The 27,079-nt window shown below is 39.7% G+C and overlaps 1 protein-coding gene across 1 annotated transcript in view; it reads left to right on the top strand.

Moving 5' to 3' along the window:
* LOC120535455 overlaps positions 1-27,079 on the top strand; it is a 135,079-nt gene that overhangs the window by 31,947 nt on the left and 76,053 nt on the right. Inside the window, exons 7-9 of the mRNA XM_039763332.1 lie at positions 4,981-5,075; positions 9,882-10,068; positions 10,250-10,347. Of these exons, the coding sequence (XP_039619266.1) occupies positions 4,981-5,075; positions 9,882-10,068; positions 10,250-10,347 (380 nt within the window). The remainder of the gene's footprint in view (positions 1-4,980; positions 5,076-9,881; positions 10,069-10,249; positions 10,348-27,079) is intronic.

Below are 27,079 nucleotides of genomic sequence, written 5' to 3'. Positions count from 1 at the left end.
AGAGCCATGGTACAATATTTTGACAATACATATGACTATATAGCAATACAGGTGGTGGGTAATTTTATATAAAGAAATGTAAAATAAGGAGGAACATCTATAAAAATTGACATCATGTAGACAGACATCAGCCAGTAATGAAAGGAGATTTACAACAAAAAAAATAAATAGAAAGGAACACAGAACAGAAGAATAATTAGACATGTACCTGTGATAACTGGCACATGTACAGATGGGGGGTTAAATTGCTTTCATGGTGCCGACGGGAAGATGCTGTTGTTCATTCTGCCAGTTTTGGTCCACAGGCTCTGATACCTGCTGCTGGAAGGAAGCAGGGAAATGAGATTGTTGGAAAAGTGGAAGGTTCCCCAGAACTTCGAAGGTTTTACAGATGCAGAACTTTGAAAATGTGTCCTTCATGCAAGGGAAAGAAGTCCCAGTAAAGGTCCTTCGCAGTGTGCACTATCTGTTGTAGGGTCTTGCGATCAGATACTTTATAATTTCCATACCAGACGGTGATGCTTTCAATGATGCCTTGTAGAACGTGGTGAAGATATGGTGTGGAAGGCTTGGCCTCTTCAACTGGACAGAAAGTAAAGTCAGTGATGTGCTTTCTTGGTCAAAGAGAAGGTACTGACAGAGCATAGCAGGTCCTCCATCAGATTCAAACCAAGGAATCTGTTTTTTTTTTCCAAAAAACTCTTGATGTAAACTGGAGTGTGGGCAGGGTGGGTCTTCAAGAATTCCACAATCCTCTCTTTAGTTTTGTCAACATTGAGAGACATGTTGCTGCACTTGCACCAGTCTACCAGCTGCTCCACTTGTCTCATCATCATTGCCGATGAGATGCTTTTGGAGCTGCACATCCTAGTACACTCATAGGTTAGCAAGGTAACCAGAAGTGGGCTGAGCATTCAGCCCTGGGGGGCTCTGGTGCTCAGCATTATGGTGCTGGAGATGTTATTGCCAATGAGCCTGGCTGTGGCCTTTCTACCAGGAATTATAAAATCCAGCTGCAAAGGGAAGAACTTGCAGCTCAGCAGTCTCAGCTTTCTCTAAACTGGCCTGTGATGGACTGGCATCACTGATGGGGCCGATTACTGTAGTGGAAGGATAGATGTTTTCATGAGAGTATACTTATTCTGGCAGGTGACGGCAGGCTTTTCTAAGTTGTCCTATGGGGTTTTCTCCAGGATTCCTTTCTGTTGATGACACTAATTGGGCTGAGTACGAGTGTGTGTGTGTGTGTGTGTATTTGTGTGTGTGTGTGTATGCGTGAGGACTGATGTCCGATCCATGGTTGCTTCTTGTTTTGTGCTCAGTGCTGGCTTACCACTGTCTCATATGGGATAGAACTGGTGCAGAAAATGAGTGCAGAAGAAACACAAATGTAATGGAAGTGACCCTTCTCCTATCAATAAGTATTTCCTTGCCTGTTTCATTCTAGTACTAGTCCTTATCACTCCAATGAAGTTACTTTCTTCTTTATATATTTGTAGAAAAAGTTTGATACTGGTCAGACACGCAAGTAAATTTCACTTCAGTACTACCACTAATACTAATGTTTGATACAAATGTTTTGGGGGTATGGGAGGAAAGACAGTTTATATGGAATAAAAATCTTGCAAATATGTAGTGAACATGCCAACTCAATGAAAAATGATGGGCTTGAACTGAGGATTCTGGACCTTGAGGCAGCAGTACTAACCCCTGCACCCTCTGCGTAGCAATATTACATAATGGAAAAAAAGAAAGGGAGTCAGACATAAGTGGTCCTTCATTTAAAGGGAAAAAATAAAAACTGCCTTTCTGTATACTCAATTTATGAAACGTTTCATATTAAGGCAGAGGCACATTACTCGACTTCTAGTTAGAGGGGATGTCAAACTTGACGACTACCGTTACTGATCTTGGCACCTCAGGATATCAGATTACATGCCTAGCAATCACAGGGTATATCAGATCAGATGACTCAAGAACGACTTTCCAGCAGAGTATCACATTTTCTAATATGCATGAGCTCACCTCTTTTTCTCACAGCCAATAACATGTTGCCTGATAGAGCCAGTGCCCATGCAAACACTTTATAGGTAAGTCGAATTGAGCCACAATCTCTGCCCTTCCTTCTTTCTTTCCATTCTGTCGTGGTATATAAAATACATGACATGAGACAGACGAGCTGCTCTTCTGCTTGCAAGATTCAAAACACACACAATCCTTACTCCACAGAGCTGCATTATATGTACTGTACACCAGGTGAGTGCTCATTGGTTGTCAGCTCCCGCATACACGGAGCCTACTCTAAAAATCAAACCTGCTTGAATTTGTCAAGGCAAGCAGCAGACCAGCTGAATTGACATGCTGGGTATGTCAGGCTACACAACGACGCTGACTTGCTGGATAAGTTGTGTGTTATTCATTTTCAGTGGCAAACTTCATTTACTTCTCAGCAAGTTGCAATACTTTGGAAATATGAAATTATGTGGGAAAGTTGTCACTACCGTGTAATTTGTCAGGCTCTGAATGGATTGCTACTAAAATGAACATGTCACCATCTCTACATCAGTGCGGTGTGGCTAGTTTTGTTCATGCAGTGCAAATTCTGTTTAGAATGTAGCAATGTTTTAGCTTTGTCTTGTTACAGTTCAATGATAACTGACTCAAGCATTACCATGGAAGCAAACCATCACACTTAAGGTAGAACCAGAAACATTATTTTGTGACTGGGCCAAACAGCAATACTTGAATTTCATTGCAGCATGGGCCTGCAGACAGACTCAAAGATGAAGTTATCTTATCTGGCAGGACTTACTTTGTGTTTATTGCCCTCTGGTGGATAACAGTGGAATATAAATTTTAACATAAAAGACTTTGTTCATGTATTAAAAAGAACAGATCAGCCTGCTGGATTAAAATTGCATTTCTTGTCATTGTCTATCTAGAGTCAGTTTGTTCTCTCTGTGTTTCTGTAGGTTTGGCGAGTGTTGAACTAATCAGTCCCTCTCACTAGACTCAGTGTGAGCGTGGGTGTGTGTAGACCTTGTAATGGTTTAGGGCCCTGTGCAGAGCTGTTTCCATAGGTTCCAACACTTCATAACCCTGAATTGTATTAAGGGAAATTGAGAATGCATGTATTAACATGGCAGCACAGTGGGTAGCGCTGCTGCCTCGCAGTTAGGAAACCAGGGTTTGCTTCCCGGGTCCTCCCTGCATGGAGTTTGCATGTTCTCCCTGTGTCTGCTTGGGTTTCTTCCGGGTGCTCTGGTTTTCTCTCACAGTCCAAAGACATGCAGGTTAGGTGCATTGGCGATTCTAAATTGTCCCTAGTGTGTGGGGATGTGTGTGTATGTGTGCGCCCTGTGGTGGGCTGGTGCCCAGCCCAGGGTTTGTTTCCTGCCTTGTGCCCTGTATTGGTTCCAGCAGACCCCCATGACCCTGTAGTTAGGATATAGCAGGTTGGATAATGAATGGATATTTACAAACCCTTACCAGTTGCCACCAGGCTGTCCAGACTTTGTGCCTGAATAAAGTTAATGTTAACAATTTGAGTGCTCCCTGCATGGAGTCTGCAAGTTCTCCCCGTGTCCATGTAGATTTCTTCCCTCAACCATAGACATGCAGGTGAGGTGGATTGGTAATGTTGAACTGGTTCTAGGGCGTGTGTGTGTGTGTGTGTGTGTCTGTGTGTTCACCCTGTGATGGACTAGCACAGATCTTCCCAAACTCAATCCTGGGAACCCCCCGTGGCTGCAGGTTTTTGTTCCAAACCACTTCCGTTTTTCATTGGACTCGTAGCCTAATTAAGTGAGTCATTATTTCCCAGTTTCTGTGTTTTGGAGTCAATGTAGAGATTGCAAACAAAATTTGGTAGATTTTTATTAAAATGTAATAAGCAGTTACATGGGGGATATGTAGGGTTTTTTTTAAGTCAGTAACAGTATTTTGAACCTACTTTTCATTCTGCTTTTCCAGGTGTTCTGGTTATTTCATTAATTATTTACTAATTAGCAGGTCTGAAACTGAAGTCTTCGCTGCTTTCATCACCCCGGGTGTCTGCTGTGCTGGTTGCTAATTGTCACTATTAGGGTTAAATGAAGGGAGCAAACTACACAGGAAAAGGGGAAAATAAGAGGAAAACAACAAAAGAGAGTTAAGTATGTATAGCTTTAGAAAAAAATAGAAATATTTCTAAATGTCTTATAAATGTAAAAATCATACTGTTGTGTTTTTTTCTGAATGGAGAATAAGAGAAGAGTAAAAAAGACCAGCTAATCAAATGAGATCAGTTGTTATCGATTATTATCACCGATTGTGAACCTGCAGCCACAGTGGGTCCCCAGAACCGAGTTTGGGAACCACTGGATGTGATTGATTCTGTTTTGCACCCTATGAATGCTGCGATGGCCTCCAGCCTCCTTATGTAATCCTGCCCAGAATAAAGTATACTTGGAAAACAGATGGATGGGTTCTGTTCTTCCTTTAATATTTTATAGGATTATTTAGCATTAATTTCATGTTGTCTCTTTTGGGGGGTTGGGAGTATGTAGAATTCAATCAATTTGCTGCGACTACAGGATATTTTCATGGTTTTGACCGTTTGGTTGACTTCTGGTGCCTTTTTGAAAGTGACTTCATTGCAGGGTTACCAAACTAGTGCATTACACTCCATTTTAAAGTTGCTGGTTTAAGAGGGGGCTTTAGGAAGCCCATGAAAACGTAGCTTCTATGTTAATCCTTCATAAAGTTGCTCATTAACCTCTAGGAGTTATCCAATTTTAGGAAACTCACCCCCAGAGTGACTAGGCAAGGATTCAAGCCCAAATCCATGGAGCTAAACATCAGGAGCACAACCACTGTGTCCTATTACTTACCTCACCTGAATAAAATAAAAAAAATGGCAATCAGTTCAGGATGCTAATTAAAGGAAGGCAACATGGATCACTGCATTGCCAACATACTAAACTTTCTTGTTCTCTGCAGAAATGTGTCTTTGGTGGATGAAGGATTCTATCACTGTGAAGCCAAAAATGCCATGGAGTCTGTGATGTCAGCTGCTGCCTATTTGCTCCCTGCTGGTATTTATCTCACTGACTTAGTACTGTGTGTCATGTCTTATTGACTTGAACTCTTGTGTGTCTTTCAGTATTTCACCATCTCTTTCTAAATGACATTCATCTGTAGCCGTTATCTTGGTGAATCATTTACAGTAGGTTCATGAGAACACTAGGAGCCAGGAACCATGTTTATATCTCATGTGCAATGCTGCCACCCACTATGAGCACATGAAGCCACTCCTGATGATGAAGGGCTCAGTGTTACAACGGATGGTTGAGACTTTTTATAATGTAAGCTTAAGATGGATTCAATAGTGTGGATGGAGTATCGGCAGAGGGTTAGAAGACTTTAATAAGCAGTTTTACTCTACTAATAGAATCATCCTCAAAAAAAGGATAAAGGAATAAAGGTAAAATAGCTTTGTGTGAAATGATAAAAGGATCTTCTTTAAACAAGAGCACAGGAAGGTATAATCAGACAATAAACCCCTCTCTGAGCTGTGCGCAACACTTTGGTCACCACGATGACCAGTACTAGGTGTGGTTGGTGGCTCATCCACTTGCAGTGTCCCATTTCTCCAGTGGTGTATGGCCTTGGCCATGGATCTGCTGGAGTCGTGTCAGAGTTACTAGGCTCATTTATTGTTTTAGGTGTATGGATGACTGAAAATTACTCTTCCTGTGGCTCTTCTTTAACAAGCCACATAATGGCAGTTCTTTTCACTTCCTTTTAACTGGCCCTGGCAGCACACTTTTCTGCCCATCCATCCATTCATCTATTATCTTAACCCACTTCTCCATGGCAGGGTCAAGGGACAGCTTGAGCCTATGCCAGCACTCACTCACATTTCTTTCAACCTCACATTGACTGCAACAGTATCATCCTAATTAAGAGCAACTGGCACCACATACAGCTGGCAGCCATTCATCACCCACTTTTACCAGTAGTGTAGTGATGTCTTTAAATCCCAAAGTATAATCTGGTTTTACAGAACGGTTTTTCCTTTAGAACAGATTATGTGCATTTTTAACACATGTAAAGTGTTCTTTTTAGAAGATTTTTCAACTGTAGAAGGTTAATCTATCGTGACCACAGACTTGCTGTCAGTCAGATCAGGTTAACTAGTGCACTGTCACTCTCCGTTGCCTAAATCAATGCATGAGCTCCGCCTTCATGAGGCGATGGATTGGTTCAGAAGTTTCACACGGAGCAGACCATCTAACTGTTCCCACCAACTTTTAAGCACAATTAACTTATGGTTATCTCCAGACATGCTGTATGTAGTATACATCTGGCTCTGTCAGGTCCATCTTACTATCATAGGATTGCCAGACGGCCTTATATACGGGACATGCCCCATATTTGATCATTTTGTCCCCTACCTTTCAGGGATACCCAAATGTCCTGTATTTAGTTCATTTTTAAATTTCGTAATAAAAATATATTTTTACTACCTTCTTACAGTACTTAGTTGTAACTTTATAAGTAATTATACTTTCTATTCTCAGATTCTCTTGATGAAAATAACCCAAATATCATGAGGAAACTAGTATGTGCTGCCTGTTTGCATCTTGTTCAGTTGCTATGGTTGGCTGAGGACAGCCACACTCTTTCTGTTTTGCTCTCCAGCTGTGCTGCTGTGCAGTTCTGGATCAGCATTGTGACATTCAGTGACTGTTAACAAAGTGGGTTGTTACTACTTGGCATGGCCCCCTTTTTTTCTAACTTCCTGTGTTAAATAATAGTAATATTTCTCTGTTGTCTGTATTAAATAACTGTTTTCAAATGATTTCACTTTTGCAGAATTTGTTTTTAGCTTGTATTAAATAATTTTCAAACTATTTTGCTTTGGTTTTCCTCATAACCCATTAAAATCCTCGCTTTATATTTTAAACTTATGTCTCTACTTTTATATAATATATTGGTCTGAGTGTGTAGGGGACATGTATACATTTATACATATATAGCAATATAGAGAGAGATTTTAAGAGTGTCCCGTATTTCTAATTTTCTAAACTGGCAACCCTATACTAGCATCACAAGCCCCGAGGCAAAGTGGAGCCTCTACAGAAACACACAAAGGCATCAGAAACATCGTTGGCCCCCATGCTTTTGGGGGGCCCTCGGCCAGTGCCCAAACATTAAGACAACCCTGGGCTCTGTGAGACTACATCATATCTGACTTAATACATTATTTGAAAAGACAATAGTGAAGGTCTGAGAAATACAAACATTTGGCTGGTGTTCACTGAAAAAAAAAAAAATTCTGATGTGGCAGAAAAATTATTTTAACATCAAAGATTTGCTTCCAATAAAAAATATTGGCTGATGTGTCTCTTTAGAAATGGAATTTGAGACCCTAGAGCTAACTGGAAAAATAATAAAAAGACTTAAAAGAACTAAGAACGCTAAATCTTAAAAAGAAAATCAATTAAAATAATGGTAAAAGAACTATGTTTCTATTAGCAGAGGTATCTGACTGTTAATTGAGAAAGTGTTTAGAATGAAAACCTGCAGCCACTGTGGCCCTCCAGGATCTGAGTTTGATACCTTTTATCTAAACCAGGGGTCGGCAACTGCGGCACACGTGCCAAGTGTAGCACACGGAACGATTTTCAATGATACTCTGATTGAACTGAAATATAGTAAAAACTTTTTATTACAGTACACGCGTTTGCACCCTCACCTACGTTTTGCATATGCGACTAATATGTAAATGGAAACCATGTGTTCAATGCAGGCCATGGTACGTTAAAAATGTGTGTGCTATGCTGTAAAAGGATCATATGTCGTACGTCAAGTGTACAAAGACATTATAAACTAAACATCAGTCCACGCTTAAAATCTCTGATGGGAAAAGTGAAGCTAAAAAAAGGGCTGTTTCTGGCTTTAAGAAGCAAACTACTCATTGTAGTCAAATTATTGGAACCAAAAATAAAGCCACCGAATGTAGTTATAAAAAAATTTGACAAACCTTTTCACATACAGTATGATCCTATGTATTTTAAAATATTAAATGACCAATAATATAAGATCTGGTTATAAAGGGCTTCAAAAGTATATAACATCATAATATATACTTTTGAAGGCCATTATAACCGGACCAATTTTGATACTATATATAACAAAATTGGTAGAATTATGTTGGCACGCAGCATAACATTGTAACATAGGTTTGGCACGACACCACTAAAAGGTTGTCGACCCTTGGTTTAAACAATAATAAGTTAAATCAATGAATCAACAACAACATGTATTTATATAGCACATTTTCATACAAAAAAGTAGCTCAAAGTGCTTTACATAATGAAGAAAAATAAAAGACAAAAAAGAAATTAAAATAAGACAACATTAGTTAACATAGAAGAAGAGTAAGGTCCGATGGTCAGGGAGGACAGAAAAAACAAAAAAATCCAGACAGCTGGAGAAAAAAATAAAATCTGCAGGGGTTCCAGGCCACGAGACCGCCCAGTCCCCTCTGGGCAATCTACCTAACATGAAATGAAACAGTCCTCTTTGTATTTAGGGTTCTCACGGACAGACTTGATGATGATGGTCATGCAGATTTTTGACTTTTAATCCATCACTGTTGGAACATCACGGTGCTTTGAGTAGATGGTGATGGCCAAGCCACCACCAAAAGGACACCGGAAAAAGAAACAAAAGAGAGAGTAAGGGTTAGTACAGATTTTAGAGCCACCATGAATAGTTATTATAATGAATTGGATATACAGAGTATCAGGATTAAATTACAGTGAAGTTATGAGAAGGCCATGTTAAAATAATGTGTTTTCAGCAGTTTTTTGAAGTGCTCCACTGTATTGGCCTCAAATCAAAAATTAAACCCTCAGTGCTTAGATGAGGAGGAGAGACGTAAGTGTGGAGAGCAGCTATGTGCTGTAGACACTGGAGAAGTGACTGGCAATAGAAGAGTTAAGGGAGCATGAAGAGTATACAGGGCAGCTGGTGCTAGGAAATAAATATCACGGGTTGGCATCAAAAACGTTAAGGCTGTGAGCAAAAGGAGAGCAGTATTCAGTTTAGTTAGAGATTCCATAAGAGAAAACAAAATTCAATGTGTCTCCATATTCATGAGTAGAGCCTGTAAAAAACTGTGTAAGGTTGAAAGGTTCGATAAGATTTAATAATTCTCTGGCCGATGACAGCGGATATGAATATTAAAATCTCCAAGGATTAAAATGTGATTAGATCATGTCATAAATAATGGAGGTCAGAGATAATATTCCAACTTAGGAATCCAGGTAAATGTGCACATGCCAAAGGCAGTCATCTCCAGCTTTGAATGACAAGTAGTTCATGGTAACTATCAACGCAGCAACAACAATTTTTGTTATTATAGAATATCTGAGCTGGATTCCATTTTGCAATACCAGTTTCCTCTTATGTGGTATTAACTGCTATGCCAGCGCATAGCCCACTGCATTTGTTCCTGGTTTGGGCATTTTAAAGAGACGGTAGTGGAAGTAACATTATGTCATCCAAAGGAAATGGTATAAATATTAGTCTCAGAGACAACATGCCACTTTCCTGTGAAAGAACTAAATGTTTTTCACGGCAGAGAGATTTATTTGCTATTTCTCATTAGGGAGACAAATTGTCATATTTCACTTTATGATGTTTCACCTTTACCTTGACCCCTACTGGCTTCTTTAATCACATGCATTGTCTTTCCCAGATGTTTTATTGTGTGTTTGTCCAGCTGACATTCTTCCCATTTTATTAACTGTTGTCATTCGTTCTTTGTTTTGACAATGTTATAGGAATTTTGCCCCATGACATAAACTTTAAATCTGTGTCTGTTTCAGCCATTGACCGGGACTTCATTCCAGACGTTAGCAATGCCACTGCTGAGGAAGGTCAATCTGTAACATTAAAGTGTCGACCTCCAAACAGCTCGTCTCCGGCCCAGATCACTTGGTTTAAGAACAACAGGGTATTAACAAAGATGCCACATGTTGTCATTCGGGACAGTGGAGACCTTTACTTTGTAAGGTATGCAGCTATTTAGAAGCTCTTTTTCATTAAAAACATTTCTCCATAAAAATGTTTTTTTTACAATTACAGTCCAGTAAATTGACAAATTCAAGGTAAGGCTGAAAGACAAATAAATCACAAATCAATCTATAAAAGATGTTCAGATATTCATCAATTTTGTATTTAATTTTGACTACAGAGTCCAGATATTAGACAGAGGGATTTATATGTGCAGAGTCCTGAATGCCTGTCTACCTCGTTCAGCTTCTTCAGTCAAAGTGTACCTACATGTGAATGGTAAGTCTACGTAAAACACCAAGTCATATACATAACTGTATATACACTGCATGGCCAAAATTACGTGGACAGCCCTCCAAAGTATTCAGTTCAGGCGTTTCATTGTCAGCAGGTACATAAAATCAAGCACCTAGCCATGCCATCTCCATTGACACACATTGGCAGTAGAACGGGTCCTACTGAAGAACTCAGTGAGTTCACACATGGCACTGCCATAGGATGCCACCACAAGTCAGCGCATGAGATTTCTACTCTGATAGACCCAGACTGGTCTACTGTAAGTGTTATTATTGTGAAGTAGAACCATCAAGGAGCAACAACAGCTCAACTACAAAGCGGTAGACCATGCAAACTCACAGAGCTGGACTGCCAAGTGCTGAAATGCATAGCATGTAAAAATGATCTCTCCTCTGTCGTCGTACGAAGCGATTCGATGTGAGCAGAGTCCTGGTGCTCCCATTGTTCCCTTGCTTTTGTGCGCGATGGGCTGGAAAAATAGACAAAATTATGTCTCTGGAAATAATTAATGTTGATGGAGTACAAATGCCTCACCGTGTAGTAAATATCAGGGGAGATGGTGCTTGCTTATTCTCATCTATAGCTTATTTAGTGCATGAAACTCCGTCTTTAGCGGTACAGATTCGGGCTGACATTGTACGACTTTGGACAGGCACTCGAGGGGATAAAAAAGCTTTTCGATTTTCGGGAGATGTTATAAATGGGCACTTTGATGTTCTCATTCCCTACACTTACATGCCTGATGTACACATGGAGCGCATACAAATTGAGGATAAAAGTCGGTCGCCTTAAAAGGCGGGTGAGCCTAGTAATATGATATTTGTAACGTCTAATATGTCTTATTTTCTCTTATTTTGTCTAATATATTGGGTAATACGAGTGTAATGGTGACTAAAGGGTGTTATTTCATGTCTAGAGGGCTCTAATAATGTTAAAAAACGTATTTATAAGGTCGTAAACAGGTTTTTTATACTCTAACTGCAAAAATATTCGATTTATAAATAAAGAATCCTACTTCGCGAAAATTAATTTATCACAGTAGAGTCTGGAACGGATTAACCGCGATAAACGAGGGTTCACTGTAATGCCTAACACTTGCTGCAAAAATGAAATATTTATTAGGTTGTTCACTGCAATTAGAGTTTTAAATGTACTTAACTTAACATTCTTAAACTTATTTAATCAAATTAGGGATAAGGGGTATTGGGCTTAAGGTGGGATTCAGCCCTGTATGGGACATCAGTCCATTGCAGGGCCTACTCAGGTGCACATACACTTCTCTCACACTGAGCTAATACAGAATAGCCTGATGTCCTAATTAGGGCTGGGTGATATAAAAAAAATATTCTGATAAGATTTTTTTTCCCTATCCTAGTGCCTTTTTTAGATGTGAAAATATCATAAGGTTAATTTTGGTTTAAATATTATTTATTTTCTGTCAGACGTTGAACTTAACAAATGTACTGTAAAACATTAGACAACTATATTTAATATAAATAAAATAGTTATATATAAAAAACTAAAATCTAACTTCTGACCAGTCAAAAGCTTCATCTGTTACAGGAGAATACAAACAAAATATACAACTAAATTGTTTGGTCAATTCCAAAAAGATAAAATAAGCACCCAAAGGCAAATTCATATATAGTAACATACAAACATGGTAGCTCCATAAAGTGCCCTGTCAATGTCAAACTGACTAACTAATAAATTACAATATGACCAAGCTATTGGCAAATAATTTAAAATGAAATATTACTGAGAACCAAAAAATGTATTTGCAAGAAAAAAAGATAGAGTAGGATCATCTCTTTACAACAAAGCCATGCTCTTCTAAACCTGAAATTGTAATTTGTGGTGAGTAATTTTTGTTCATTCTTGTTAATAAAAAGATTTTGTACTAGCCATTAAGAGTGTGCTTTACTGAGGGGAAGATTCATGGGAGCTATTCAAAGGACAGATGATATTCAGCAAGCTGCATGTGTGTGGAATTTAGCACTTGACTGTGAAGGGCCTGCTTGTTTTTCAGTTGAATATTTTTGCCTGCTTTTAGTTAACACCTGCCTGAGACTGAAATGGATGGGGTCTTGGGATACTGGGGCCAGTTCATTGGTAACAAGTAACAAGCTCACTGGAGTCATCTTTTCAGTGAAATTTAAATTTTTAGTGCATATATATAAATATATCTATACCAGTAATGGTGGACTGCACGATAACGTGCAGTAAATACACTTGACTTATAGTTTTCATCCTCTTTCTCTGTACGTTTAGCATTCGTTTGCTCAGAGGCTGATGCGTCTGCTCCTTCCTGAGCAGCTCTTCTTTTCTCCAACCTAGCAGCCCGCTTCTTCTCTTCTTCCGTCAGCATCTTTTGGCGTTAAAACTGATTAAGTCAGTGTTTGTGTTGCAATTACTTAGTACGTTTTTCTTAATTTTTCACTTAAGCTGGCACTTAAGTCTTCAATCTGCCTCAAGAATGATTAAAGATATGAAGAGGTAGGGAAAGTGATGACGAAGGTGGTAGGGATGAGAAAGGCGCTCGTACGCATGCGCCACACGGCCGTCCTGCTGCACGCTGCCGAGAGTTGATTCTACAATAAAATAAAATAAAAATAAAAAGAGGAATACAAATGATCACCCCAAAAGCGGATAGTAGACATCACGTAGTATATGTACCATATCTCAGGTCAATAGGTCAAATGGTTTGCGAGTTACAGGTGATTTAAAATCCTAGATAGACAAGCAGACAGCCACGGTAGCATATTATATAAGAAGAGGTGTGTGTGTATGCTAAAATATAAAACTATACATATACTGAAGGTATACTACTGTATATAGGTGAACTATACATACAAACAGTATTTTATTACAAAAGTGAGGTATTAGCACCAGGGATCATAAAAAAGCTAAACACAAAACCAAACTCCCATAACAGCAGTGGCTGGTTGACTTGTACACATGCACAAACTGCACTCCCTGCTTAATTCTAGTACAGCACCATAGTCCTCTGTTTTCTACTGGTCTCTCTTCTTTCACTTTGCTGGGCATTTGCCAATGTCAAAACCTCTTGATTCCAAACCTACCTGCCTGATGGCTGAAACCCGCTCCTGGGAATAACTTTAGGCTTCGGAACCTCTGATGCCCTCCTCCTTTTACTGGCCCCAAGTGCTCCTGCATTCTTGAGCCAAAACACTCTGTTAAAGGGCCAGGCAACCCCCATACCACCTGACCATTTTGCCTGCCCACTTCAATGGGTAGCAGGGGACTATGTATTGCATATGTGGTAAAATCTAACTGTAAGCAAAAGCAGTCCCACAGTCTGGAAAAATGAACAATAAAATGTGGAAAAATCATATTTTAAATAGGAGAAACTGCCATTATTTTAACATATAAAAAAGCAGAAACATACTAAATAATTAAACTGCACAGTTTATGTAAACATGAACAGATCAGCCTATTTAAATTGGGACGATTCTAGGGTGCTTAATTCTGGGGGCAAATTCCATAACCTAAAGGGGCATCATATCTGCTTGTGGAGAAGGTTCAAGCACACTGACATGGTGGTACATGTAACCGCTGCTAATGTTCTCTTCATCTGAATATCTTATCCCCTCTCTCGCTCTGCATATACATATGTATATACTGTATATTGTGCATACACACCCTTAAGGGGTTTTGAGAGGAAAGGTTGCCTTATTCTGTCATAAAGAACAACCAAAGGAGGTTGGCATCAGGAAAGGCATCTGTTTATTCCAGTTTACAATAGGCCACGTTATATTCCAGTGGTACTGGGCATGATGGCATAAACAGTCCTGAACAGGGTGCCAGTCTATACCAGTGCCCACAAACCCACACAGACTGACATATTAACACGGGGTCAATTTACATTTATCATTTAACCTAACCTGAACGTTGGAGATAATGTATAAACTCCACATAGACAACATCAGAGTATGGTATTCAAACCCAGAGCATGATGTCCACAAGGCAGCAGCATTTCCCTCAGTGCCACCAAACCACCAAAACAAATCTTTGCAGACTTTATTGACAGATCACGAACATTCTGCTTCCTCCAGTGGTCCGCAATCATGAATTTATTTTACACAGATTAGGGTGACTGGCCACCATATGATTGAATGTGCCTGTATGCTTGAGTGGGCTCTACTACCTTGTCCTGGGCTCTGGCCAATCACAACCCAGTCCTTGTAGAAGTGGGTTTGAGAAAAAAAAAAAATTCTCTCTTTCATCCATCCATCCATCCATTGTACAACCCGCTATATCCTAACTACAGGGTCACAGGGGTCTGCTGGAGCCAATCCCAGGCAGCACAGGGCGCAAGGCAGGAAACAAACCCTGGGCAGGGCACAAACACACACACACACACCAAGCACTCACTAGGGACAATTTAGGGTCGCCAATCCACCTAACCTGCATGTCTTTGGACTGTGGGAGGAAATCGGAGGACTCGGAGGAAACCCACGCAGACACGGGGAGAACATGCGAACCCGGGTCTCCTAACTGTGAGGCAGCAGCAGGATTTAATTCCTTGGTTAAATGTTTGTGCCTTGTATTGATTTATTTTTTGCCAGTAAATAGTTATAGGGCAGTTTCCACAATCCCTCTTCACACACACACACTCAAAAATACAACTTTTTCAAATATTTTAATAATACAGCACCACAGTAAAAGATGAAATCTAAAAATAGTGGGAGAGGTGCAGGGGCATTATTCAACATTGGAGGCAGGCCCATCCCAGACTAACTACAGGATATGTTGCAAACTATGCAGAATGTAGCATAAAAATAGTCTGGAAAAAAAATCCGGAGTGGTGTCCCCTCGACTTTCTCAGATATAGGGATGGATATTTGAGGAGTAAACCGCAAGACAATGATATTTTTATTATTTTGTACATTAAACAACCATCAACAACAAATCAAATCAAATTAATAATAGATTGCAAAATTATTATAAAAGTAAAGTTGTATAAATCGGACTCTGCAGCTGCATGAATGAAAGGGAAAGTACCACTTCTGGTTCAGTTAGCTTTTTCCACATAGAAATCGTGCCCCACGTGTCAGGCAAATACACACATCCCTGACCGCAGTCCTGACTGTGTCCCTACTAACCCTGCTTAGTCAGACTATACTGGTTACTTCTACAACTGCACAGTGCAAATCATCCTTTCTGGTTGTAGAACATCTCTGTATGGCACTTGTGCAGCTCAGCACTACACAAGGTGGCGAAGGCGGCACAGAATATTATCAACATCTAGTTACTTTCTGTTCAGGATGAATATAACACTCATTAGCAGGATACACAGCACTATTAAAGACCTCAGTCATCCTGCACAGTCACTTTCCTCATTGCTCCTTCCTGGCACTTGCACCAGTAGATTCGGACACAGTTTCTATCCTCCGATTATATGGTTACTGAACAGCCAATTCTAATAACAAATACAGTGCAGTGTGTGTTCTTTATATATGAATATATGTGTCTATATAAATACAACAGAATTTATTCCTGTCTGATAGAACATCGTGTGAAAACCATCACACCTATTTCTAGAAGACTTTGCTGTTATTTGTGGTATAGTAAAACTTAGAATACAGGCTAATTAATACATATAAACATCTAGGGAAAAAAAATAAAAACTGACACACCGTTAAAATCCACAATTATCAGCTGAAATAATAAATTAATAGCGCTACATATCTGCTAGATGGCAGCAACAGGTCAATAGTGTATCTCATTAAAATACAGAACATGTGGCACTTTGTATATTTAGAATCCATCTTATGTTGTATCTTATTATACATACATATTTGGGGCACCAACTTGGTCACCCTGTTTAATGTACAAACAAAAATAAAAAGAACACCCCTTAGGTGTCATTGTCCTTGTGTCTGGGCTACAAACGTATAGAAAGTAAGGCTCAGCTCCTAGCTGTAGGTCAGGATTGGACAGGTCAGGGTTGCCCGTTCCAAAATGACGCCTCCTTCCTCGAAGCGTGGGCTTTTATGGATGGGGAGCCGGACGGTGTGGAGTCAGTTTCCCTGACTCGGTGGTGATGGAGATGACCGTGTTAGAGACAGTGCCCCCTATTGTCATGGCAGGTTGTTACATACCTCAACAGAGCCTGAGTTGAATTAAATTCATTCTTATTACATACATTTCCACTTATGTACTGTAGCCCAAAGTACTATACAATAATTAAAAATGTACCTTAAAAACAAATTGAACATACACGTTCATAATGTTGAACCATAAGCAGAAAATTATAACATAATGTTTTCTGACCCACTTAATCCTATTCATGGTTGCTGAGGCCCAAAGACCCAGTGGCACAAAATGCAAGGCAGAAAGCTGCCCTGGAGGGGGCACCAGTCCATCACAAAGTAGCAGCATCATAAATGTAATCAGGGGAGTTTTAAACACATATAAATATTTTTCTTTGCAGCAAATGAGTTTAGAGATTGAGCAAGCAAGATAGCGTGCTGTGGTGTTTCAAGTTACATTTTCTTTCCTACAATAAAGGTTTATCTATCTGAAGGTGTGAGTCAGCGCCAGGATGTTCAAGGGTGATGTTAAAGCTGATTATCTCACACTGAAAATGATTTATCTTTACCCAGCTAGACTGACTCAGCCCTTCTCTGACTTAATCTGAAATTAGCAGTTGCCTAATAATATTGGAGTGGCTAAGGTGATCACTATCGCTGTTTTGTGCATCTTCCTTTTCTTCTACGTTATAGATACTTATCCAAATTGGCAATATGATTGTACACATACTTATCATATCCTGATTAGCTCTTAGATCAAATGTCTTTCTGTCCATCTATCTGCCTTCTAGAATTTGCCACTGACACCTACTGTGTGAGTGAGTCTTGTGATTCAAGGTATGGTTCCTACTTGGGGATCAAAACCCCTGTACCCCTTTGTTAATTTATTTTCCGTTTCCTAATCTGCTTTTTTCCATTCAGAGCTGTGGGGACCCGAGGCCTAATAGAGGAGCATTGGACACAAATGCTGTGTCCTGTTTATTCTGAATTCACTATAAAGCCAATTCCACCTTGGGCCTAAAGTTGACAGACCAGAATTTGCACTCCACCACTTCAGGTGCCTTGGGCACACTTCAAGGCTGGTCTCTGCAATTTCTATATGCAAAGTTACACTTTTATGGCAACAACACTAGTGATTATATTATTTTTAAATGCCATTATAACAGGTAAAAGTTAGACCTTAATATTATACATAACTAAATTTTGGTAAATACTTGATTTATTTACAATAGCAGGGCAGCACACTGCGGTCTTACAATCTTAACCATCAGACTTGAGATCCCAGCCCCATCACTATCCATGTAGAATCTCCATGGTCTTCTCTTGTGTCTGGTACTGTTGGCAATAACATAATCAAGTAATTGAAAATGCCTTTCCTTCTTTTAATAAAATTATTTTCATACCAGCTCAGGATCATGGAATTAGGAATCATTCCTGGAGCACAAGTATATCACAGATAAATGTATTTTACTATGCTTACTGAGCAAATTATTGGAACACAATAATGAGGGCCTTGATTATTTATGGTATGGATTCCATAAGAGGTTGGACATATTCCTTTGAAATTCTAGTCCATGTTGACATGATTGCATCACGCATATTCTGCAGATCTGTCAACTGCGCATTCATGCTGTGAATCTCCTTTTCTATCACATCCCAAAGGTGTTCTGCTGCATTCAGATCCAGTAATTGTGAAAACCCCTAAAGAAAACCAAACTCACCAAATTCTGACCTCACTATATTATATGTGTGCCTCACCAGAAATCGACATTTATTAAACCAGGACACGTTTACCCAGTTTTAAAGAGCCTGTGCCCACTGCAGCCTCAGCTTTTGGTTCTTGGCTGACAGGAGGAACTCAAACATGGTCATCTACTGCTGTAGCCCATCGGCCTCAAGGTTCAATGCGTTGTGCACTCTGAAGTGCTTTACTACTCATTACACTTGTACAGAATGGTTATCGGAGTTATTGCAGCCTTTCTACAAAGGCTGACCCAGTCTATTCATTCTCCTCTGTCCTTTCTCATCAAAAAGGTGTTTCATTGTACAGAATTCTAGAGACTGTTGTGCATAGAGATCAACAGTTACTGAAACACTCAAACAAGCCCGTCTGGCACCAACAAACATGTCACATTTGAAATCACTGAGATCACATTACTTCCACATTCTGCTGTTTGTTGTGAACATTAACTGAAGCTCCTGACTTGTATCTGCAGGAGTTTATACATTGTGCTGTTGCCACATGATTGGCTAATTGCATGAATAAACTGTACAGGTGTTCCTCATAATTTCAAAGTGATTGTAAATATACTGTATGTGTGTGTGTGTGTATGTATACACTGTATATTGCATGGTTGTGCATACTGGTCATGTTAAGGTCTGCCTGATAAAGTAATCTCCATGCTTTTGGGATGTGCAATGAAAACCAGACCACTCAAAGAAAAACCTACACCTAATGGGAAAACAAACTCCAGAGAGGAAATGATTTAAACCCAATAAACTAACGGAAGACCGGGAAGGCAGCATCACAGCACCACATCTGACTAAAACGATGGGTTCTGAATACAAATGAATGACCTTAAACTAAGCATAAGGTGCCAACAAATATTGTGTCACACAAACTGATTGTTCTTTTACTCTACTTTGACGTTCCAGTGCTTGATAGCTTCTGATGACCTAGCTGTGCTTGCTTAAGTCAGACGCTAGGTGGCACCAGTCCCTGTGTCTTCTAATATGGGTAAACCTTTCAAAATATTAAATTAGTCGGAACTCATCCAATTAATACATAGGTTAGGCTGACTACTAACCTGATACAGGTGTGTGTGTGTGTCCTGCAATGGACTGGAGTGTGGGGTCACTCCTAGCTGGGATAGGAAGGAGCAGGTTTAGCAAATGGATAAATGGATGGATAACTAACTAAGTCGATAGTCAGCAGGTAAAACACAGTGACGGATCAATGGTGAGTGTGTGCTTTTTTGATCTCATCTGTCCACCCATTTTCTTACCCACTTTCCAAGCTCAGAGTCATGACAACCAGAACTTTTCACAGCAGCAAGGCTGGAGCCCACTCTGGACAGGACAACCTGCAAGCAAGACGACAAAGACAAAGAATTAACATTCAAACCTCACAAAGTCACGACAGGGCATGGTGTCTGAAACTGAGAAACCGCGGCCCTAATCACAATGCCACCATGTTGGCCTGTTGAGCATCATCAAATTACAGTAGCAGTCAAAAATCTGGACACATGCAGACATGTTCATGTTTTTGATAGAATTGGTACGTACCTTTTTATTATCAAGATACCATTAAATTGATTTAAAAATATTGCCAAGACCACACAAGTGTTGCTAATAGCTATTACTGCTTGAAATTACTGATTTTTAATTTATTTTTCATATACAGTACAGTGATCCCTCCTCGATTGCGGGGGTTGCGTTCCAGAACCCCCCACGATAGGTGAAAATCCGCGAAGTAGAAACCATATGTTTGTATGGTTATTTTGATATATTTTAAGCCCTTAGAAACTCTCCCATACTGTTTATAAATATTCTCCACACAGTTATACAGTAAACCCTCGTTTATCGCGGTTAGTCCGCTCCAGACAGATAAATGAATTTCCACGAAGTAGGATTCTTTATTTATAAATCTAATATTTTTGCAGTTAGAGCATTGAAAACCTGTTTGCAACCTTCTAAATAAGTTTTTTAACATTATTAGAGCCCTCTAGACATGAAATAACACCCTTTAGTCAAATGTTTAAACTGCGCTCCATGACAAGACAGAGTTGACAGTTCTTTCTCACAATTAAAAGAATGCAAACAGATCTTCCTCTTCAAGGTGCGCGTCAGTAGCGGAGAATGTCAGAGAGAGAGTAAAGCAAACAATCAAAAATCAATAGGGCTGTTGCGCTTTTAAGTATGCAAGCACCGCGATAAAGCGGCAGCAATGAAGGGATCAATGTGAAGGTAGCCTTTCACCATTTTTTACAGGAGCCTCCGTATCTTCTAAGCAAACAGCCACTGTGCAAACAGCCTCTCCGTCAGGAGCAGAGAATGTCAGAGAGAGTGAGAGAGGCAGAGAAAAGCAAACAATCAAAAATCAATACGTGCTGTTAGAGCTTTGAAGTGTGCGAAGCACCGCGCGGGCAGCATATCGTATATCATTGAGGAGTTTTATTTAATACGTAATACCTGCTCTGATTGGGTAGCTTCTCAGCCAACCGCCAATAGCGTCCCTTGTATAAAATCAACTGGGCAAACCAACTGAGGAAGCATGTACCATAAATCGAAAGACCCATTGTCCGCAGAAATCCGCAAACAAGCGAAAAATCCGTGATATATATTTAGATATGCTTACATTTAAAATCCGCGATGGAGTGAAGCCGCGAAAGTCGAAGCGCAATATAGCGAGGGATCACTGTATGACTACAAAACTCCATTTTCAGTGGTGATGGTAAACTCCTTTAGCTTATCTGTAATTAGTTATTTTAACAGCTATTTGGTTATTAGAGAAACCTTTGCAATTGCATTAGCACCACTGTAACCTGGGCTGCAAGGTACTGGCATTCCTAAAGTTCGGTTCTGGGTTCTTAAAATTATGTCAGTCTATTGTTTTTGTAGAATGACAGTTATTCCATGTAACAAGTTGACAAGAAAAGGAAAATGTAATGCAAAAGTGTCTATAAAGGTTGGAAGGTCCAGATGCACAACTACATTAAAATGTAAGCACATCTGAGTCTGTAGTGTGAAAAACTAATGTCTTACAGGTTCTCAGCTGGCCTCTTCCTTAAATACATGGCAAATCCCAGTGTCATCTGCAACCAAAAGACCACTCTGGGATTCTGGATAAGAGTTGGGGGTTTCAAAGAAAAAGCCATATGTGAAAATAAAAAGAAAAGGTTAAAATGGGCAAAACAATGCAGACATTGGATGGTAGATGACTGGAAAAACGTATTATGGCTGTCATTCTGGAGTCAGATGACACTGGAATTTGGTGTGTATTTAATGAAGAAGCCAGCTGAGGACCAGTAAGGCATTTGTTTCTCAAATTACAAACTCTGATGTCCTTATCCTCTTATGCAGCTGTGGATCTGGGCCTTCCCACCTTTAGAGACACATTTGTATAAAATCTTCAGTTTCTTGGCAATCTGTCACATAGAATTAACTTCACACTACAAAAAACAATAAACTGACATGTTTCATGCTGACCATTTTTGAACCCAGAACTGAATTTTAGGAATGCCAGTACCTTGCAAAACAAGTGAACAAAATACCAGGTTTCAGTGGCACTAATGCAATTACAAAGGTTTCTCTAATAACCAATTAGCATTTATTCAGGATTAATTAAGGATAAGCTAAGGGAGTTCACATTATAACATGTGAAGTATAATTTAAAAATCAGTCACTTCAAACAGTAGTATCCATTAGCAAAATTAGTAATGTCTTGGCTATATCTTTAAATCAATTTAATGGTATCTTGATTAAAAAAAAAGTATCAGTTTCTATCAAAAACATGAACATTTCTAGTTTTGTTCAGATTTTTGACTGGTACTGCATGTGAAATGAACAAGGAAACTTTTGTTCCCCTATTGACTGCACATTTTTTAAATATTTTTTTCTCTTTCATTATAATTTTGCTGCTGTGAGCTGTAGAGGAAGCATTGACTGACAGAGGTCATTTATGGTAAATTTAGCCTCAAAATATTCACTAGGCTACTTTTAATGGTATATTGTGGTAAAGCGATGCAATGGGAGTGTTCATTCAGCGTCATGGCTGGAAAAGAGTGGTCTGGTTAAAGGACCACAGGGAGATGCAAGGAAATCCTTCCTATGTGCTCACTTTGTCTTCTGTTGACATTTTGCCACACTGGCTAACAGAAGGGCGTTGCATTTAAATTTTCCTTCTTATATAACCACTATCACCATATTAGAATCTTAAAGGAGAAATTCTTACAGGCTAAGAAATTTACATTCATAAGACTGATCTCTCTCTCTCTCTCTCTCTCTCTCTCTCTCTCTCTATATATATATATATATATATATATATATATATATATTGTGAAACCTGGCCGCGGCACAGACAGACGGACAGCATATTTTTGCCCAACACACTTTTATTTACACTATATTATTTATAATTCGTGCTCACGTGCACTCACAACCCCAGCGCCCTTGGCACTGATTCCCCCAAAGTCCAGGGCCCACAGTCTCTGTGCCTTTGTCCTGGCCGCCTCCCGTCCTCGCTCTCCGGCTCCGTCTGCTTCCTCCCGACTTCCACCCATCACTGGAGGGAGGCGCCCTAAATAATGCCCGGATGAGCCCCAGGTGCTTCCGCCTCTAGCCACGCCAAGCGTGGCGGAAGTGTCGGCTGTCTTCCTGGCAGCTCTCCGGTGCCACACAAAGTCTTCCCCGGCACTTCCTGGTGTGGCGGAAGTGCCGGCTCCCGGGATAATTAGGCACCGGGCGCCGCCTGGCGGTGGCCACGGGTCCCTACAGGGCTGGGCTTCAAAGCCCTGTACCGAGCCCCTGCCTAACCAGGACGGACGCCCCACTCCGTCTGGAGGAGGCACTCGCCCTCCTCCGGTCCTCCAAGCGTCCCGGCCGGGCTCCAGCCCCAACCGGCAACCGCGACGGGATAAACCGGCATCGGCGCCGCCTGGCGGTGACCACGGGCCCCTACAGGAAGGGCTTCCATGCCCTCAACCCGTGGCCCCAACAGAACCAGGACGGACGCCTCGCGGTCTGGAGGAGGCACAAGCCCTCCTCACGTCCTCCTGGCCCCGCCGGGCTCCAGCCCGGCCGGGCCCACAATATATATATATATATATATAGTAGTACAGGCCAAAAGTTTGGACACACCTCCTCATTCAATGTGTTTTCTTTATTTTCATGACCATTTACATTGGTAGATTCTCACTGAAGGCATCAAAACTATGAATGAACACATGTGGAGTTATGTACTTAACAGAAAAAGGTGAAATAACTGAAAACATGTTTTATATTCTAGTTTCTTCAAAATAGCCACCTTTTGCTCTGATTACTGCTTTGCACACTCTTGGCATAAGCAGCTAACAAATTGGATGTTTGTGTGTAAGAGTGCACACTCGGCATTCTCTCGATTTAAGGTGACTACCTGTTGAAGCTCATCGAGAGAATGCCGAGTGTGCACTCTTACACACAAACATCCAATTTGTTAGCTGCTTATCCAGTTCAGCAATATTGGACACAAAGTGGGAATGCAGCCGTGGGCTGGGTGACAGTTCATTGAATGGCACAGGCGCACACACTCATACAGGGAGAATTTACACACTGCATACATTGCTTTGTCAAACCTGGTGAGCCTGGATAGGGTGTCAGTCCATCACAGTGCACACACAACCACACAAGCATACTCATTCACACTGGAGTCCATTTAGAGCCACCCATTAAATGAACCTGCATGTCTGGGGTGTGAAAACTGAAGCACAGTGATAAAAATCCACAAAGAGAACATTCAAACTCTGCACAGGCTGTTACTGAAATGCAGAACTCTGAATGTGAGAGTCAACAGCGTTGGTCACTGTCTCACCATACCACCCCATAACATAACTTCGATGAAAATATGGAAATCTGTTAAGTACAGTAAAAATGCAAAATACCTTAACTTTACAGAACACCATTATAAACATTTCACTTTGAAGATATTTCTGAGCTTCTTTGAAAGAAGAAAGCTACTAGGAATTGATAACGCCACTTCACTGAAATACAGGAGGCTAATTATAAAGCAGACTCGGAGATACGAGCTTCAGCCTAACGTGTGCCCTGTGATAATAGCACTATCAATCTGAAGAGGAAGCGTCTCTGAAATCAGGAGGCCGCACACTTACCCTGGAGCTCTCCTGTTACGTTATCTTCCAATTCAAATGTGCCAAAACTCCAAGAACAGACTCTGAGCAGAACAAAGAGAATTGCGGTCAAATGTTTTATTTAGTGTCACTTGAAATGAAGGCAGGAAATTCACAGAAACTGGCACAGTGAGTAAGGCTGCTGCCACCATTCTCGACTTTGTAGAATTTTCTGAGCAACCAAAAAAGACAATTAGACAGAGAAGGTCAACAGAATTGACTTGGACTAGTATTCAATGATCTGACACTCTCTTGCCATCTGTTCGATTGTGGCATTTATCCCAAGCCTTCCTGGGTTTCCTCTAGTGACTCTGCTTTCCTCCTATACAATGGACAACTGGTAACTCGAAATTCACCCAGCTTGAGTGTGTCCTGTGATGGACTGCCTTTCTGTCCAGTATTAATATCCGTCTAGTGTCCAAAAGGCTTTAACTGCAATGCTTGTAACATGAAAAGTGCCAAATTTAGACTTTCATGTGCTAGCCAACCAAAACCGCACTCTCTGCTAAAAGGGTAAATGTAATTAACCACATTAATACACTAATAACTACAAGAAATACCACATATACTATGTAAAGTAGAAATTAAACTAAATAAGGAGCAAAAATATGAGGTATGAAGAGAAAAATTTGGATGTGAGCATCAGTAGATTTTGCACCCTAGGAACCAAGTTACCCATACTTTTCTATAACATTTCAGTAATTATTTACTGCTCTGATGCTGATCTTTCTGATCATAAAATAGTTCATTACCATTGCAATTGACGAGAACAATTCATAATTATTTGCAGAATTAGAATATTTGCCATAACTCTCAAGGTATTATCAAAAATTCATCTGAGGGTTCCTTCAGAGTGCGTCCATCTCTTGTACGATTTGACTCAAAAACTAATCAGCACATCGTCATCTCATAACTGGCTTACGTTTCGAGTTTGGGATTTTTCCATTCAGGCGTTTTAACTCTAGACCGGTGATTCCCCACTGGGGGACAATTAGATTTTTAGGGGGTCAATTTGAGAATTTAGGTACATTAAACAATTTATAAGATGAAAAAACAGAAATTCACTGTTAAAAATGATAGAAAAAATAAATAATTTTTTGTTTTATTTTTTACAGAGACATTTATATATTTATATAAACATAGAAGGGATGGTGAAGAACCTTTTAATTTATGATTTTACAACTGGCTTGGGTTTTTCTACTTAGAAATTGTTTTTACCATTAAAAGAATATGAATTGTAACAATGATTATAAGATTTTACAATATAACAAATATATAAAATGACCAAAATATTACAGAAAAAGCTGCCATTAAAGTTATTGTATATTTATGAATATCACATCTCTTATTATATGTTTTCAAAACTGCTTTTGCTGTGTTTTCATATTACTTCATATTATAAATTTTTTTTTAACAATTTCTTAGTGATTTCTTTGTCAGTACTTCAACAATCATTTGTTTCCATGTTCTTTAGAGGTTTGTTTAGACCAAATTAATGACATTATGGGCTTCCACCACGTGAGTAGCAGTTCACTTTTTGAATAGGTAATAATAAGAATAAGGTATACTGTATGTTACAGTGGGGGACATCATGACTTAAGAGAGGCCTAGATAGGGCATGGCCTAAAAAAGGTTGTCAGTGACACGCAGACACACACACACACATCATGGAGATATCAATGTTTTTGGTATCAGAGGACCCTAAAACATCAAAATCCGCCACAAACTGGAGATTTTGGACAAATCTAAAGCTTTTACTCCTCCCTCATAGATGATAGATTATGATGGGGAGGATGCAAAGCAAAAAATGATGAGGAAAAATACAAAACATGAATGAAAAGATTAAAAAACCTAAAGCAACACATTCCTTCAAATGTAGCCTTAACCTTAAAGGTATAAATCAAAAACTGGTACTTTTATTATCTATTACTCGCCCCTGAGAAAACGGGTCGAGAAAAAATTTTAATCACATGTTTTAATGGAGAACTAAACAAATGGGAAATAAGCAGTAATTAGAGATTTAAATCAGCAATTCTCAAGTTCAATCTTCAGAGCCCACTGTGGCTGAACCAAATTTTGCTTGTATTTGGACTCCCGACTCAGTTAAGGAAGCATGCCATTATTTCTCAGTTTCTTTTTTTATTGTTAATCCAGAAATTACAAAACTAACTTTGGGAAATTTTTGTTAGAATGCAGCAAGTGTCAAGGCATGTTACTTGTAGATAATTAAGTATTGTTTATCTTGTTTTTTTAATACTTTCAACATCATCATTATTATGGCTTCATTCAGTTTTGTCTGCTGTTATTTCCTCCTGATCAAGTTGGTGAGTCTTCCACTTATGTAGTCGCATCCTTCCAGCATTCAATGTTGTCTGCTCTGCTCATCATTAATTGTTATTATTAGGATACAAACAAGGGAGCTGTTCTGCCGAAACAGAATGATTTTTATTTCAGGATGAAGAGATGAAACCAGAACAAAACGGAGTATGCACCAGAGTCAAAACTAAGGACACAAACCGATCTTTTGCCAAGCCAGAAACGTGAGACAAGAATTAGAATCCAAGCCGGAAAGTAACTCAGAACACTCAGAGCAAAAACACAGAGAAACACAAGTCTTTAGTTTTATTGAAACACGGATATCAAAATGACCCACAAAATACCACGTGAACGTACTCTAGAGGACTTCTGGGAGGTTGCCTCTGGCAACAGTCAACACAAAAATTCGAGAGGCGTCTAGCTAGTCAGGTACTCGTGGAAAAATCACCAACATGGAAC

Source organism: Polypterus senegalus, chromosome 9 (assembly GCF_016835505.1).
Source record: "Polypterus senegalus isolate Bchr_013 chromosome 9, ASM1683550v1, whole genome shotgun sequence".
In the NCBI taxonomy this organism is placed as follows: domain Eukaryota; kingdom Metazoa; phylum Chordata; class Cladistia; order Polypteriformes; family Polypteridae; genus Polypterus; species Polypterus senegalus.
Note: the sequence above shows the minus strand (reverse complement) of the source record. Positions and strands in the feature narration are given on the sequence as shown.